This window comes from Salmo trutta, chromosome 27, assembly GCF_901001165.1.
Source record: "Salmo trutta chromosome 27, fSalTru1.1, whole genome shotgun sequence".
In the NCBI taxonomy this organism is placed as follows: Eukaryota; Metazoa; Chordata; class Actinopteri; order Salmoniformes; family Salmonidae; genus Salmo; species Salmo trutta.
This window is the reverse complement of record NC_042983.1, coordinates 38,616,105-38,629,042: the sequence shown is the minus strand read 5'-3', so window position 1 is coordinate 38,629,042 and position 12,938 is coordinate 38,616,105. Positions and strand designations below refer to the sequence as shown.

At 44.7% G+C, this 12,938-nt stretch overlaps 1 protein-coding gene across 1 annotated transcript in view; it reads right to left on the bottom strand.

The window, feature by feature from the left end:
- The window catches only part of aacs (acetoacetyl-CoA synthetase), a 56,423-nt gene that overhangs the window by 9,329 nt on the left and 34,156 nt on the right, over positions 1 to 12,938 (bottom strand). The window contains exons 11-12 of the mRNA XM_029718000.1: positions 9,054 to 9,118; positions 7,616 to 7,738 (exon numbers count right to left, since the gene is read on the bottom strand). Coding sequence (XP_029573860.1) covers positions 7,616 to 7,738; positions 9,054 to 9,118 — 188 coding nt within the window. The remainder of the gene's footprint in view (positions 1 to 7,615; positions 7,739 to 9,053; positions 9,119 to 12,938) is intronic.

Sequence of the window (12,938 nt, the reverse complement as noted above, 5' to 3'; positions counted from 1 at the left end):
TGATGATCTGGTGCCTCTGTCCCCAACCAAGGAGGGCCTACAGCAGCACCTAGATCTTCTGCACACAAAAAAACTATACAGACCTTGGCCTAAACATCAGCGCCACAGGTAACTTCCACAAAGCTTTGAACGATCTGAGACAAGTCAAGAAGGGCCTTCTATGCCATCAAAAGGAACATAAAATTCAACATACCAATTAGGATCTGGCTAAAAATACTTGAATCAGATATAGAACCCATTCCCCTTTATGGTTGAGAGGTCTGGGGTCCGCTCACCAACCAAGACTTCACAAAATGGGACAAACACTAAATTGAGAGACCGCATACAGAATTATGCAAAAAAATATCCTCTGCGTACAACACCAAATAATTTGAAGACAAATTCAAATTTTGATTAACTCCCATATCTATTGGGTGAAATACTAGTGAAGAACAAACACCATTGTAAATATATATAAATATATGTGAGAGAGAGTGAGAGAAGGGGTCATATGGCAGTCAGGTGGAAGGATAGAGTTGGGAGTCTTAGCCGTTAAAGTCTACAGGGGTCCGGCTAGCAGGGGGACAGGAAGAGCAGGAGGAAGTGAACACTGCACACATATGCTCAGGCAGACCCCTGTCAGCAGCCTGTAGAGGTGGCCTTCCCGTGGTCCTGGCTGCTAAAAGGTTGACTGAATCAGGCACTGCTGTCCTATGCTAAGACCCATGCACACACATACAGTCGTGGCCAAAAGTTTAGAGAATGACACAAATATTAATTTCCAAAGTTTTCTGCTTCAGTGTCTTTAGATATTTTTGTCAGATGTTACTATGGAATACTGAAGTATAATTACAAGCATTTCATAAGTGTCAAAGGCTTTTATTGACAATTACATGAAGTTGATGCAAAGAGCCAATATTTGCAGTGTTGACCCTTCTTTTTCAAGACCTCTGCAATCCGCCCTGGCATGCTATCAATTAACTTCTGGGCCACATCCTGACTGATGGCAGCCCATTCTTGCATAATCAATGCTTGGAGTTTGTCAGAATTTGTGGGTTTTTGTTTGTCCACCCCCCGAGGATTGGCCACAAGTTCTCAATGGGATTAAGGTCTGGGGAGTTTCCTGGCCATGGACCCAAAATATCGATGTTTTGTTCCCCGAGCCACTTAGTTATCACTTTTGCCTTATGGCAAGCTGCTCCATCATGCTGGAAAAGGCATTGTTCGTCACCAAACTGTTCCTGGATGGTTGGGAGAAGTTGCTCTCGGAGGATGTGTTGGTGCCATTCTTTATTCATGGCCGTGTTCTTAGGCAAAATTGTGAGTGAGCCCACTCCCTTCGCTGAGAAGCAACCCCACACATGAATGGTCTCAGGATGCTTTACTGTTGGCATGACACAGGACTGATGGTAGCGCTCGCCTTGTCTTCTCCGGACAAGCTTTTTTCTGATGCCCCAAACAATCGGAAAGAGGATTCAGAGAAAATGACTTTACCCCAGTCCTCAGTAGTCCAATCCCTGTACCTTTTACAGAATATCAGTCTGTCCCTGATGTTTTTCCGGAGAGAAGTGGCTTCTTTTCTGCCCTTCATGACACCAGGCCATCCTCCAAAAGTCTTCGCCTCACTGTGCATGCAGATGCACTCACACCTGCCTGCTGCCATTCCTGGGCAAGCCCCGATCCCGCAGCTGAATCAACTTTAGGAGACGGTCCTGGCGCTTGCTGGACTTTCTTGGGCGCCCTGAAGTCTTCTTCACAACAATTCAACTGCTCACCTTGAAGTTCTTGATGATCCGATAAATGGTTGATTTAGGTGCAATCTTACTCGCAGCAATATCCTAGCCTGTGAAGCCCTTTTTGTGCAAAGCAATGATGACGGCATGCGTTTCCTTGCAGGTAACCATGGTTCCAAGCACCACCCTCCTTTTGAAGCTTCCAGTCTGTTATTCAAACTCAAATCAGCATGACAGATTGATCTCCAGCCTTGTCCTCATCAACACACACCTGTGTTAACAAGAGAATCACTGACATGTCAGCTGGTCCTTTTGTGGCAGGGCTGAAATGCAGTAGAAATGCATTTTGGGGATTCAGTTTTACATTTACATTTAGCAGACGCTCTTATCCAGAGGGAATCGAACCCACAACCCGTGGGAATCGAACCCACAACCCTGGTGTTGCAAACACCATGCTCTACCAACTGAGCTACATGGCAAAAGAGGGACTTTGCAATTAATTGCAATTCATCTGATCACTCTTCATAACATTCTGGAGTATATGCAAATTGCCATCATACAAACTGAGGCAGCAGACTTTGTGAAAATGTATATTTGTGTCATTCTCAACTTTTGGCCACGACTGTACACTCAGCAAAAAAAGAAACGTCCTCACTGTCAACTGCGAAGATTCAACAACTGAGACATAAACTGAAGAAGTTCCACAGGCATGTGACCAACAGAAATGGAATAATGCGTTCCTGAACAAGGGGGGGGGGGGTCAAAAGTAAGTCAGTATCTGGTGTGACCACCAGCTGCATTAAGTACGGCAGTGAATCTCCTCCTCATGGACTGCACCAGATTTGCTGGTTCTTGCTTGGAGGTGTTACCCCACTCTTCCACCAAGGCACCTGCAAGTTCCCAGACATTTCTGGGGGGAATGGCCCTAGCCCTCACCCTCCGATCCAACAGGTCCCAGACATGCTCAATGGGATTGAGATCCGGGCTCTTCGCTGGCAAATGGCAGAACACTGACATTCCTGTCTTGCAGGAAATCACGCACAGAACGAGAAGTATGGCTGGTGGCATTGTCATGCTGGAGGGTCATGTCAGGATGAGCCTGCAGGAAGGGTACCACATGAGGGAGGTGGATGTCTTCCCTGTAACGACAACAAGCGCAGTCCAATGATGCTGTGACACACCTCCCCAGACCATGACGGACCCTCCACCTCCAAATCGATCCCGCTCCAGAGTACAGGCCTCGGTGTAACGCTCATTCCTTCAACGATAAACGCGAATCCAACCATCACCCCTAGTGAGACAAAACCACGACTCGTCAGTGAAGAGCACTTTTTGCCAGTCCTGTCTGGTCCAGCGACGGTGGGTTTGTGCCCATAGGCGACGTTGTTGCCAGTGATGTCTGGTGAGGACCTGCCTTACAACAGGCCTACAAACCCTCAGTTCAGCCTCTCTCAGCCTATTACGGACAGTCTGAGCACTGATGGAGGGATTGTGCGTTCCTGGTGTAACTAGGGCAGATGTTGCCATCCTGTCCCGCAGGTAGGGCTGGGCGATATATCGATATAAAAAATATATCGATATATTTTAAATGTGATATGAAATTAGACCATTTCGCATATATCGATAGTGTTCAAATTTGCGCTTTGATCCTTGCTCCAAGCAAGCTGCAGACCCGGAGCTCTCTGCGCTGCTCCCCGCGCCCCTTTCATGCACAGAGGGGGGAGGGGCAGGAACAGACACTTCAACAAACATGGAGGAAGCAATAGCGTCTGCGGAGCGTTTTGAGGAGGAATTGGTTAGTAAAAGAAAAAGCATTGGCTCAGTAATTTGGAGATGGTTCGGATTCAAAGTATCAGATGAGCAACAAAATCACGTTATATGTAGGCAGTATCATAAAAAAGTTCCAGCCAGGGGTGGAAGCACTACAAATCTTTTTCACCACCTAAAACAGTGGCACAAACTGCAATACGAAGAGTGTGTGAAACTGCGCGCTGCAGAAGCCCCAGCCGCAAGCCGTCGACAACCCGACAAAGCTCCAGCCCCGAAACAAAGCCGTCTACCTCAAGACAGCATTACTGTTTATCAAAGTAAAAAAAGAGGGGGGAAATGTTTGAGTTGATAGTCTGTTTCTTGTGCAACTGTTCAGATAAGAAATTGAGTTAACAGAAAGCAAATGGTAATCTCAGGCTGATGTTTAAAAAACATTCTCAAACTGAGCACTTTATTTTGTTCTTTATTTATATATAATTGCTGCCCTTACTAGGGTTTGTCATATTTTATTATTTTGTAATGTTCGTTATTTGCATCTGTGGATTTGTTAGAAAGGAGAAGAAATCTGTAATTTGATTTTAATAAGCCATTTAAAGTTGTCAAACAAAAAAAAAGTTGACTTCTCATAAATATATATAATATTTATTTCAGAAAAAGATAAGGCCTATTTTATTTTATAGGCTATTTTTGTATAAGATATTTTTATTTATTTAAATATGGAGCTTTTGATTTCAAAAAAGGTACTCCTGTTGTTATAAAGTGTTTATGTTTACATGTTATTGTTATTTGAACAGCTGAGCATTTAATCTGAACCAGGTGAAGAGCCCTGTTTATTATTTATTCATTTGATTTTTCAACTGTTCACTGAAATAGCCGGTTTCAATAAAACTACTTGAGACATGTCATATCTGGCTTTGACTGAACATTTGCTCTCACTTTGCGGAAAGAATATCGGGGGATATATATAGATATCGATATAGATATCGATATAGATATATATATCTATATCTCTATCTATCTATCTATATCATATCGATATTCGGCCTAAATATATCGGGGATATGACTTTTGGTCCATATTGCCCAGCCCTACCCGCAGGTGTGATGTTTGGATGTACCGATCCTGTGGTCTGCCACTGCGAGGACAATCAGCTGTCCGTCCTGTCTCCCTGTAGCGCTGTCTTAGGCGTCTCACAGTACGGACATTGCAATTTATTACCCTGGCCACATCTGCAGTCCTCATGCCTCCATGCAGCATGTCTAAGGCACATTCACACCGATGAGCAGGGACCCTGGTTAGTGTCTTAATGACCATTCCACAGGTGCATGTTCATTAGTTGTTGATGGTTCATTAAACAAACATAGGAAACAGTGTTTAAACCCTTTACATTGAAGATTTGTGAAGTTATTTGGATTTTTACGAATTATTTTTGAAAAGACAGGGTCCTGAAAAAGGGACGTTTCTTTTTTTGCTGAGTTTACATGCGCGCACACACACACACACACACACACACACACACACACACACCAGGGTAGGTATTTAACCAGGACTTGGGGCAAGAATCTGCTGGAAAGGTCACACACGCACTATATAAAACATATGTTCACATAAAACATACAGTGCATTCTGAAAATATTCAGACATCTTGATTTTTTTCTGTATTTTCTTACATGACAGCCTTCTTCTACAATGGATTGAATTATTTTTTTCCCTTATCAATCTACGCACAATACCACAAAGCAAAAACAGGTTTCTTAGAAATTTCTGCAAATGTATTAAAAATAAAAAACAGAAATAACTTATTTACATAAGTATTCTGACCCTTTGCTATGAGACTCGAAATTTAGCTCAGGTGCATCCTGTTTTCAAAAACCCCATGGTCACTTTGACAGAGCTCCAGAGTTCCTCTGTGGCGATGGGAGAACCTTCCAGAATGACAACCATCTCTGCAGCACTCCACCAATCAGGCCTTTATGGAAGAGTGGCCAGACGGAACTCACTCCTCAGTAAAAGGAACATGACACAGCCCACTTGGAGTTTGCGTAAAGGCACCTAAAGGACTCTGACCATGATAAACAAGATTCTCTGGTCTGGTAAAACCAAGAATGAACTCTTTGGCCTACATGTCAAGCGTCACGTCTGGAGGAAACCTGGCACCATCCCTACGGTGAAGCATGGTGGTGGCAGCATTATGCTGTGGGGATGTTTCTCAGCGGCAGGGACTGGGAGACTAGTCAGGATCGAGGGAAAGATGAACGGAGCAAAGTACAGAGATCACTAATGAAAACCTGCCCCAGAGCGCTCAGGACCTCAGACTGTGGTGAAGGTTCACCTTCCAACAGGACAATGACGCTAAGCACACAGCCAAGACAACGCAGGAGTGACTTTGGGACAAGTTTCTGAATTTCCTTGAGTGGCCCAGCCAGAGTCCGGACTTGAACCCGATCAAACATCTCTGGAGAGACCTGAAAATAGCTGTGCAGCAACACTCCCCATCCAACCTAACAGAGCTTGAGAGGATCTGCAGAGAAGAAATGGGAGAAACTCCCCAAATACAGGTGTGCCAAGCTTGTAGCGTCATACCCAAGAAGACTTGAGGCTATAATCGCTGCCAAAAGGTGCTTCAACAAAGTTCTGAGTAAAGGGTCTGAATACTTACGCAAATGTGATTTCATTTTGTTATTAGCAAAAATTTCTACAATCCTGGTTTTTGCTTTGTCATTATGGAGTATTGTGTGTAGACTGATGAGGGGGGAAAAAAAAAAACTATTAATCAATTTTAGAATAAGGCTGTAACGTAACAGCATTAGGAAAAAGTCAAGGGGTCTGAATACTTTCTGAATGCATTGTACGTTCACATTATGAACACACACAGCCATGCATTCAGTCACACACAAGATTCCTCAGTCTGCTTTGCTTGTGTGTGTTCCTTTCAGGCAGCAGACACTTGTGCCTGCGGCAGCTGACATTTCAATGAAAGACACATGGCGTCCACTGCCACGAAACGTCGCTCAAATCCATCTTGTAAATGTTAAGTGCCGAGTGGCGCTAAGGGTGTCAGAGACTTCTCTGAAAACCCGTCTGTCAACAGAGCACGAAGCACTGTAGAAAGCTGAACCTTTCTCTACTGAAGAAATACTCCCACCACCACCACCACCAATGACAGGTGCGTCCTAAATGGCACTATTACCTACATATTGCACTACTTTTCCACCAGAACCTTATGGCCATGTGATCCTATGGGGCCTGGTCTAAAGTAGTGCAATATATAGGGAATAGGATGTCATTTGGGATGCAACCAGACTCCTGGAACAGGGCTCACACCCACACTCATTTACAGTAATGTCAAGGCTTAGATGATGGAAGTGTGGTAGGAAAAAGTGTACACTTTAACTCGCTGGTAGGGTACATGGTAGTGTATAACAGGCCAGTCGGTTGTACAGATCTGGTCTAAATGCAACCGGATTGCCAAAATGTGCCACTTGAAGTCTTTGGGTCCTGGCTGCCTTGAGAATAAACTTTTTCTAAGACAGAACTAATCCTGCAGGAAGTTGTTCCCACTGTCAGATGCACACGGTGGACTTGAGTGGCAGCAGCTTCAAGTGATAATGTTATTTTAGGAGTGCTGTTGAGCGGATCAGACGTGCCCGACGGCATAGCTTACTGTGTTAATTCTCCTTCCTTTGTGCCTGCCGCCCCCGATGGGAAAGTGACACAGACAGCATGCATACAGGGACATCACAAGGTGTCGTTTCCTTCAGGAGTGAATGATTGAGTCGTGGACTCCACCTGACCTCAGATACACACACCTGTCGCTTTTATAGGGTGCAACGTCCAATTAAAGTGCAGTTAAATCGGGACGAATGGACAGGCAACCAGTCGTCTGGCAGTACTGAGAATCTTCTAGATAAATAGGCTGCATGTTCCTTTACCGACAAACATAATGCCAATTCAGTGTATTGAGTCGCGAGCGTGCCTGTGTGATTTGTTCAGAGCCGGTAGTCTAGTGGTAAGGATGATCCCATATAATACCCTCCAACGGAGACCGGGGGTTCAAGACCCTCCCCACTGTTCCTCCCGCTTGCCTCTCTCTCCCTCCCCCTCTGTGTTATGCCATGTGGTGTGGCTCTCACCTGAGATGGAGCCCAGCAGCACGTTGTTCTTGATGCAGCGGTATACGTACTCATAGCTCTGGGGCTTCAGGGGCGAGCCCGTAGACAGGATGGTGTGCAGGGTCTGCAGCGCGTGTGTGTTCGCTGCACCGAAAGAAAGGAGAGAGACATGAGACGTCAGACCAGTACTCAACAGAGGGGAGTCAAGCCTTTTAATCTCTAGGACGCTTCATGAATATGGGCCCAGATCTCTCAGAGACATCTAGAACAGCATAGAACAGACTACAGCACAGAACTACAACTGACTGGGATGAACAGGGCAAGAGGGGGACAGCGTCCACACAGAAGTTGGGCGAGGTGCCAGTGTCCCCCGCTGGGCTGGTTGGGAGGGGCGTACCTCCCAGATCTGAGCCCACCACAGGAGTCGACACGCCCCACCAGGCCACCAGGTGTCAGTCAAAAATGTCAACCCAGGCACAGGACCTCCGGAGGGGCCAGGAAGCATCCCCCATCCCCTAAAATATCAGCCACTCACCAGGAGCATATGCCAACCCACCAACTCCCCACTGAGATAGCCACTAGGCCTATAGACACACACACACACACACACACACACACACACACTGAATAAAGATGGGGTTGTGATTATAACAGTGGGTTGGGACTAGTGGAGCCCCTAGAGCCGACTGTAGAATATATCTACGCTATTAAAGCTCATCTGCATGTTTAAACGAGGGAGGAGAGATGACCCTCTCCGCTAATTTAGTTCATCATCATTCCTCTTCAACGCACTCACCCAGCGTCTGAAGAGCAGAGAGGAGTTTTAAATGAATGAATGCTTGGGGAGGTGACAAGGAGCGCAGACCGTGCTTTTAACAAGCATCCCACTGGGCCACACTCAGGCTGAGGCCTCTAAGAGCTACAGGTAACTGTAAAAAATAATGGAAGCCTGTAAGTAAACGAGGGACGCAAAGTACAATATATTGAAAGCAGGTGCATCCACACAGTTGTGGTTCCTGAGTTAATTAAGCAGTTAACATACCATCACACTTAGGTTCAAGTCTAAAAATGCAGGGAAGGCCATTATTTTGGCTACCATGGCTATGCCCCCATAGGACGACAAAGCCCCCATCCACAGGGCACGAGTGGTCACTGAATGGTTTGATTAGCATGAAGATGATGTAAGCCATACGCCATGGTTCTCAGTCACCAGATCTCAGTCCAATGTTCTGGCTTGTGGTGACCCAACGCCCTATTAAGACTCTTTATATGGGCGTTTCCTTTATTCTGGCAGTTACCTGCAGACGGTATAGGTTCAGATGCACGGCTATACTGGACGTCATTTAGCAGCAGTTTGGAACTCATGACCCTGGAGTTGTAAGCGCCGTGCTTTACCAACGGAGTCACACAAAAACACCATATACCTGTCCACTAGTCTTACGGGTCTCTGTCTACTCACCAGGCTTTAGATCTCTCTCCTCCAGAACAGCCAGCCATTTTGCCCCGGTCCCAAAAATAGTGATGCTATAGAAAAGAAAAACAAAAAAGGTGGGGGAAAATAAGACAAAGGATAATAAGACAAAGGAGGGCATAGTGTCAAATCTACCGTTCCAGTGTTTTAATCGCTATATTGCATTTACTTCGCCACCGTGGCCTTTTTTGCCTTTACCTTCCTTATCTCACCTCATTTGCTCACATTGTATATAGACTTATTTTTCTACTATATTATTGACTGTATGTTTGTTTTACTCCATGTGTAACTCTGTGTTGTTGTATGTGTCAAACTGCTTTGCTTTATCTTGATCAGGTCGCAGTTGTAAATGAGAACTTGTTCTCAATTTGCCTACCTGGTTAAATAAAGGTGAAATAAATAAATAAAAATAAGACACAAAGGAGAGGATAATAAGAACATAAAAGATAATAAGACAGAGGCTAAGACACTCAAATGTAAATGTATTGGCCACACACACACACACACACACACGTGTTTAGCAGATGTTATTACGGGTGTAGTGAAATGCTTATGTTTCTAGCTCCAACAGTGCAGTAATATCTAACAGTTTCACAACATACACGTAAATCTAAGTAAGGAATGGATTAAAATATATATACACATATGTGCGGCATTGGACTAAGATACAGTGGCATAGTATAGAATACACTATATACACATATGAGATGGGTGATGCAATTTGTAAACAGAATTTAAAAGTGACTAAGATACCGTGGAATAGTGTGTGCAGTTTATACATATGAGATTAGTAATGTTAGATACAGAAACATTAATGAAGTGCCCAGTGATTCCTAATCTGTCTATAGGCAGCAGCCTCTAATGTGCTAGTGATGGCTGTTTAGCAGCCTTGAGATTGGAAAAACAGCTTCTGTCTCTTGGTCCCAGCTTTGATGTACCTGTACTGACCTCGCCTTCTGGATGATAGCGGGGTGAACAGGCAGTGGCTCTGGTGGTTAATGTCCTTGATGATCTTTTTGGCCTTCCTGTGGCATTGAGTGCTATAGGTGTCCAGGAGGGTGGGAAGTTTGCATTGGGCAGACCGCACCACCCTCTGGAGAGCTTTGCGGTTGTGGGCGGTGCAGTTGCTGTACCAGGCGGTGATACAGCCTGACAGGACGCTCTCAAATTGTGCATCTGTAAAAGTTTGAGGGTTTTAGGTGCCAAGCCAAATTTCTTCAGCCTCCTGTTGTGCCTTCTTCGCCACACTGTCTGTGTGGGTGGACCATTTCAGTTTGTCAGTGATGTGTACGCCGAGGAACTTGAAGCTTTCCACCTTCTCCACTACTGTCCTGTCGATGTGGATAGGGGGATGCTCCCTCTGCTGTTTCCTGAAGTCCACGAGCATCTCCTTTGTTTTGTTGACATTGAGTGAGAGGTTATTTTCCTGGCACCACACTCCCAGAGCCCTCACCTCATCCCTGTAGGCTGTCTCGTCATTGTTGGTAATCAAGCCTACTACTGTTGTGTCGTCTGAAAACTTGATGTTTGAGTTAAAGGCGTGCATGGCCACACAGTCATGGGTGATAAGGGAGTACAGGAAGGGGCTGAGAACGCACCCTTATGGGGCCCAGGATCAGCAAAGAGGTGTTCTTTCCTACCTTCACCACCCGGGGGCGACCCGTCAGGAAGTCCAGGAACCAGTTGCACAGGGCAGGGTCAGACCCAGGGCCTCGAGCTTGATGATGAGCTTGGAGGGAACTATGGTGTTGAATGCTGAGCAATGAACAGCATTCTTACATAGGTATGCCTCTTGTCCAGATCGGACAGGGCAGTGTGGTGGCGATTGCATCGTCTGTGCATCTACTGGGGCGGTAAGCAAATTGAAGTGGGTCTAGGGTGGCAGGTAAGGTGGAGGTGATACGATCCTTGACTATTCTCTCAAAGCACTTCATGATGAAAGAGGTGTGCTACGGGGTGATAGTCATTTAGTTCAATTACCTTTGCTTTCTTAGGTACAGGGACAATGGCGGCCATCTTGAAACATGTAGGAACAGCAGACTGGGATAGTGAGAGATTGAATATATCTGTAAACACACCAACCAGCTGGTCTGCGCATGCTCTGAGGACGTGGCTAGGGATACCATCTGGACCGGCAGCCTTTGCGAGGGTTAACACGCTTAAATGTCTTACTCACGTCGGCCACGGAGAAGAAGAGCCCACAGTCCTTGATAGCAGACAGCGTCAGTGACGAAGAGGGAGTTGAACCTGTCCGGAAGCAAGACGGTGTTCGCGACGTGGCTGGTTTTCCTTTTCTAATCCATGATTGTCTGTAGACCCTGCCACATACGCCTCGTGTCTGAGCCGTTGAACTGGGACTCAACTTTGTCCCTATACCAACGTTTAGCCTGCTTGATTGCTTTGCGGAGTGAATAACTACTGTTTGCATTCTTCCATATTCCCAGTCTTCTACGGAGAAAGTACGGAGAAAAAAAAAAATGTATGAAATGTATGCATTCACTACTCTAAGTCGCTCTGGATAAGAGCGTCTGCTAAATGACTAAAATGTAAATGTTCTAGCCCTTGTTAAATGCGGTGGTTCGCGCTTTCAGTTTTGCGCGAATGCTCCCATCTATCCACAGTTTCTGGTTGGGTTAGGTTTTAATAGTCACAGTGGGTACATCACCACCTATGCACTTCCTGATAAACTCATTCACCGTATCGGTATGTGTGTCGATATTATTTTCTGATGCTACTCTGAACATATCCCAGTCCGCATGATCAAAACAATCTTGAAGCTTGGATTCTGATTGGTCAGACTAGCGTTGAATAGGATACTAAGACACACAAAAGGCTAATAAGACATAAGTGATGCAAAAATATATTGACCAAGTGACTGACAGAAAAATATAGGCTATGCCCAGGAAAATTTCTCCTTTTTATCTGTATTCATACAACAATTCTAAATTGATTTTTTCCCCCCTCACCCATCTACACACAATACCCCATAATGACAAAGTGAAAACATGTTTTTATACATTTATTGAAAGTGAAATACAGAAATCTCATTTACATAAATATTTACACCCGAGTCAATACTTTATAGAAGCACCGTTGACAGCGATTACAGTCTTTCTGGGTAAGACTAAGAGCTTCCACACCTGAATTGTGCAACATTTGCCCATTATATTTTTCAAAATTCTTCAAACTCTGTCAAATTGGTTGTTGAACATTGCTAGACAACCATAGATTTTCAAAACTGTAACTCAGCAACTCAATACATCATTTCACTGTCTTCTTGGTAAGCAACTCCAGTGTAGATTTGGCCTTGTGTTTTAGGTTATTGTCCTGCTGAAAGATGAATTCATCTTTCAGTGTCTGGTGGAAAGATTCAAGGCTCGGTCTGCTTTCCACCAGCAGGATTCATGTTTTGGAATATTTGCTTCCTTCTTTTCACTGTGTCATTTGGTTAGTATGGTAGAGTAACTACAATGTTGATCAATCCTCAGTTCTCCTATCACAGCCATTAAACTCTAACAGTTTTAAAATCACCACTGGCCTCATGGTGAAATCAATGAGCGGTTTCCTTTCTCTCTGGCAACTGAGTTAGGAAGGATGCCTGTATCTTTGTTGTGATTGGATGGTGTGTCAATACAGTACACCCAAAGTGTAAATAACTTCACTATGCTTAAATGGATATTCAAATGTCATTTAAAACAATTACAAAATTACCAATAGGTGCCCTTCTTTGCGAGGCATTGGAAAACCTTCCTGGTCTTTGTGGTTGAATCTGTATTTGAAATTCACTGCTAGACTGAGGGACCTTCCAGATAATTGTATGTGTGGGGTACAGAGATGAGGTAGTCATTCAGAAATCATGTTAAATGTTATTAC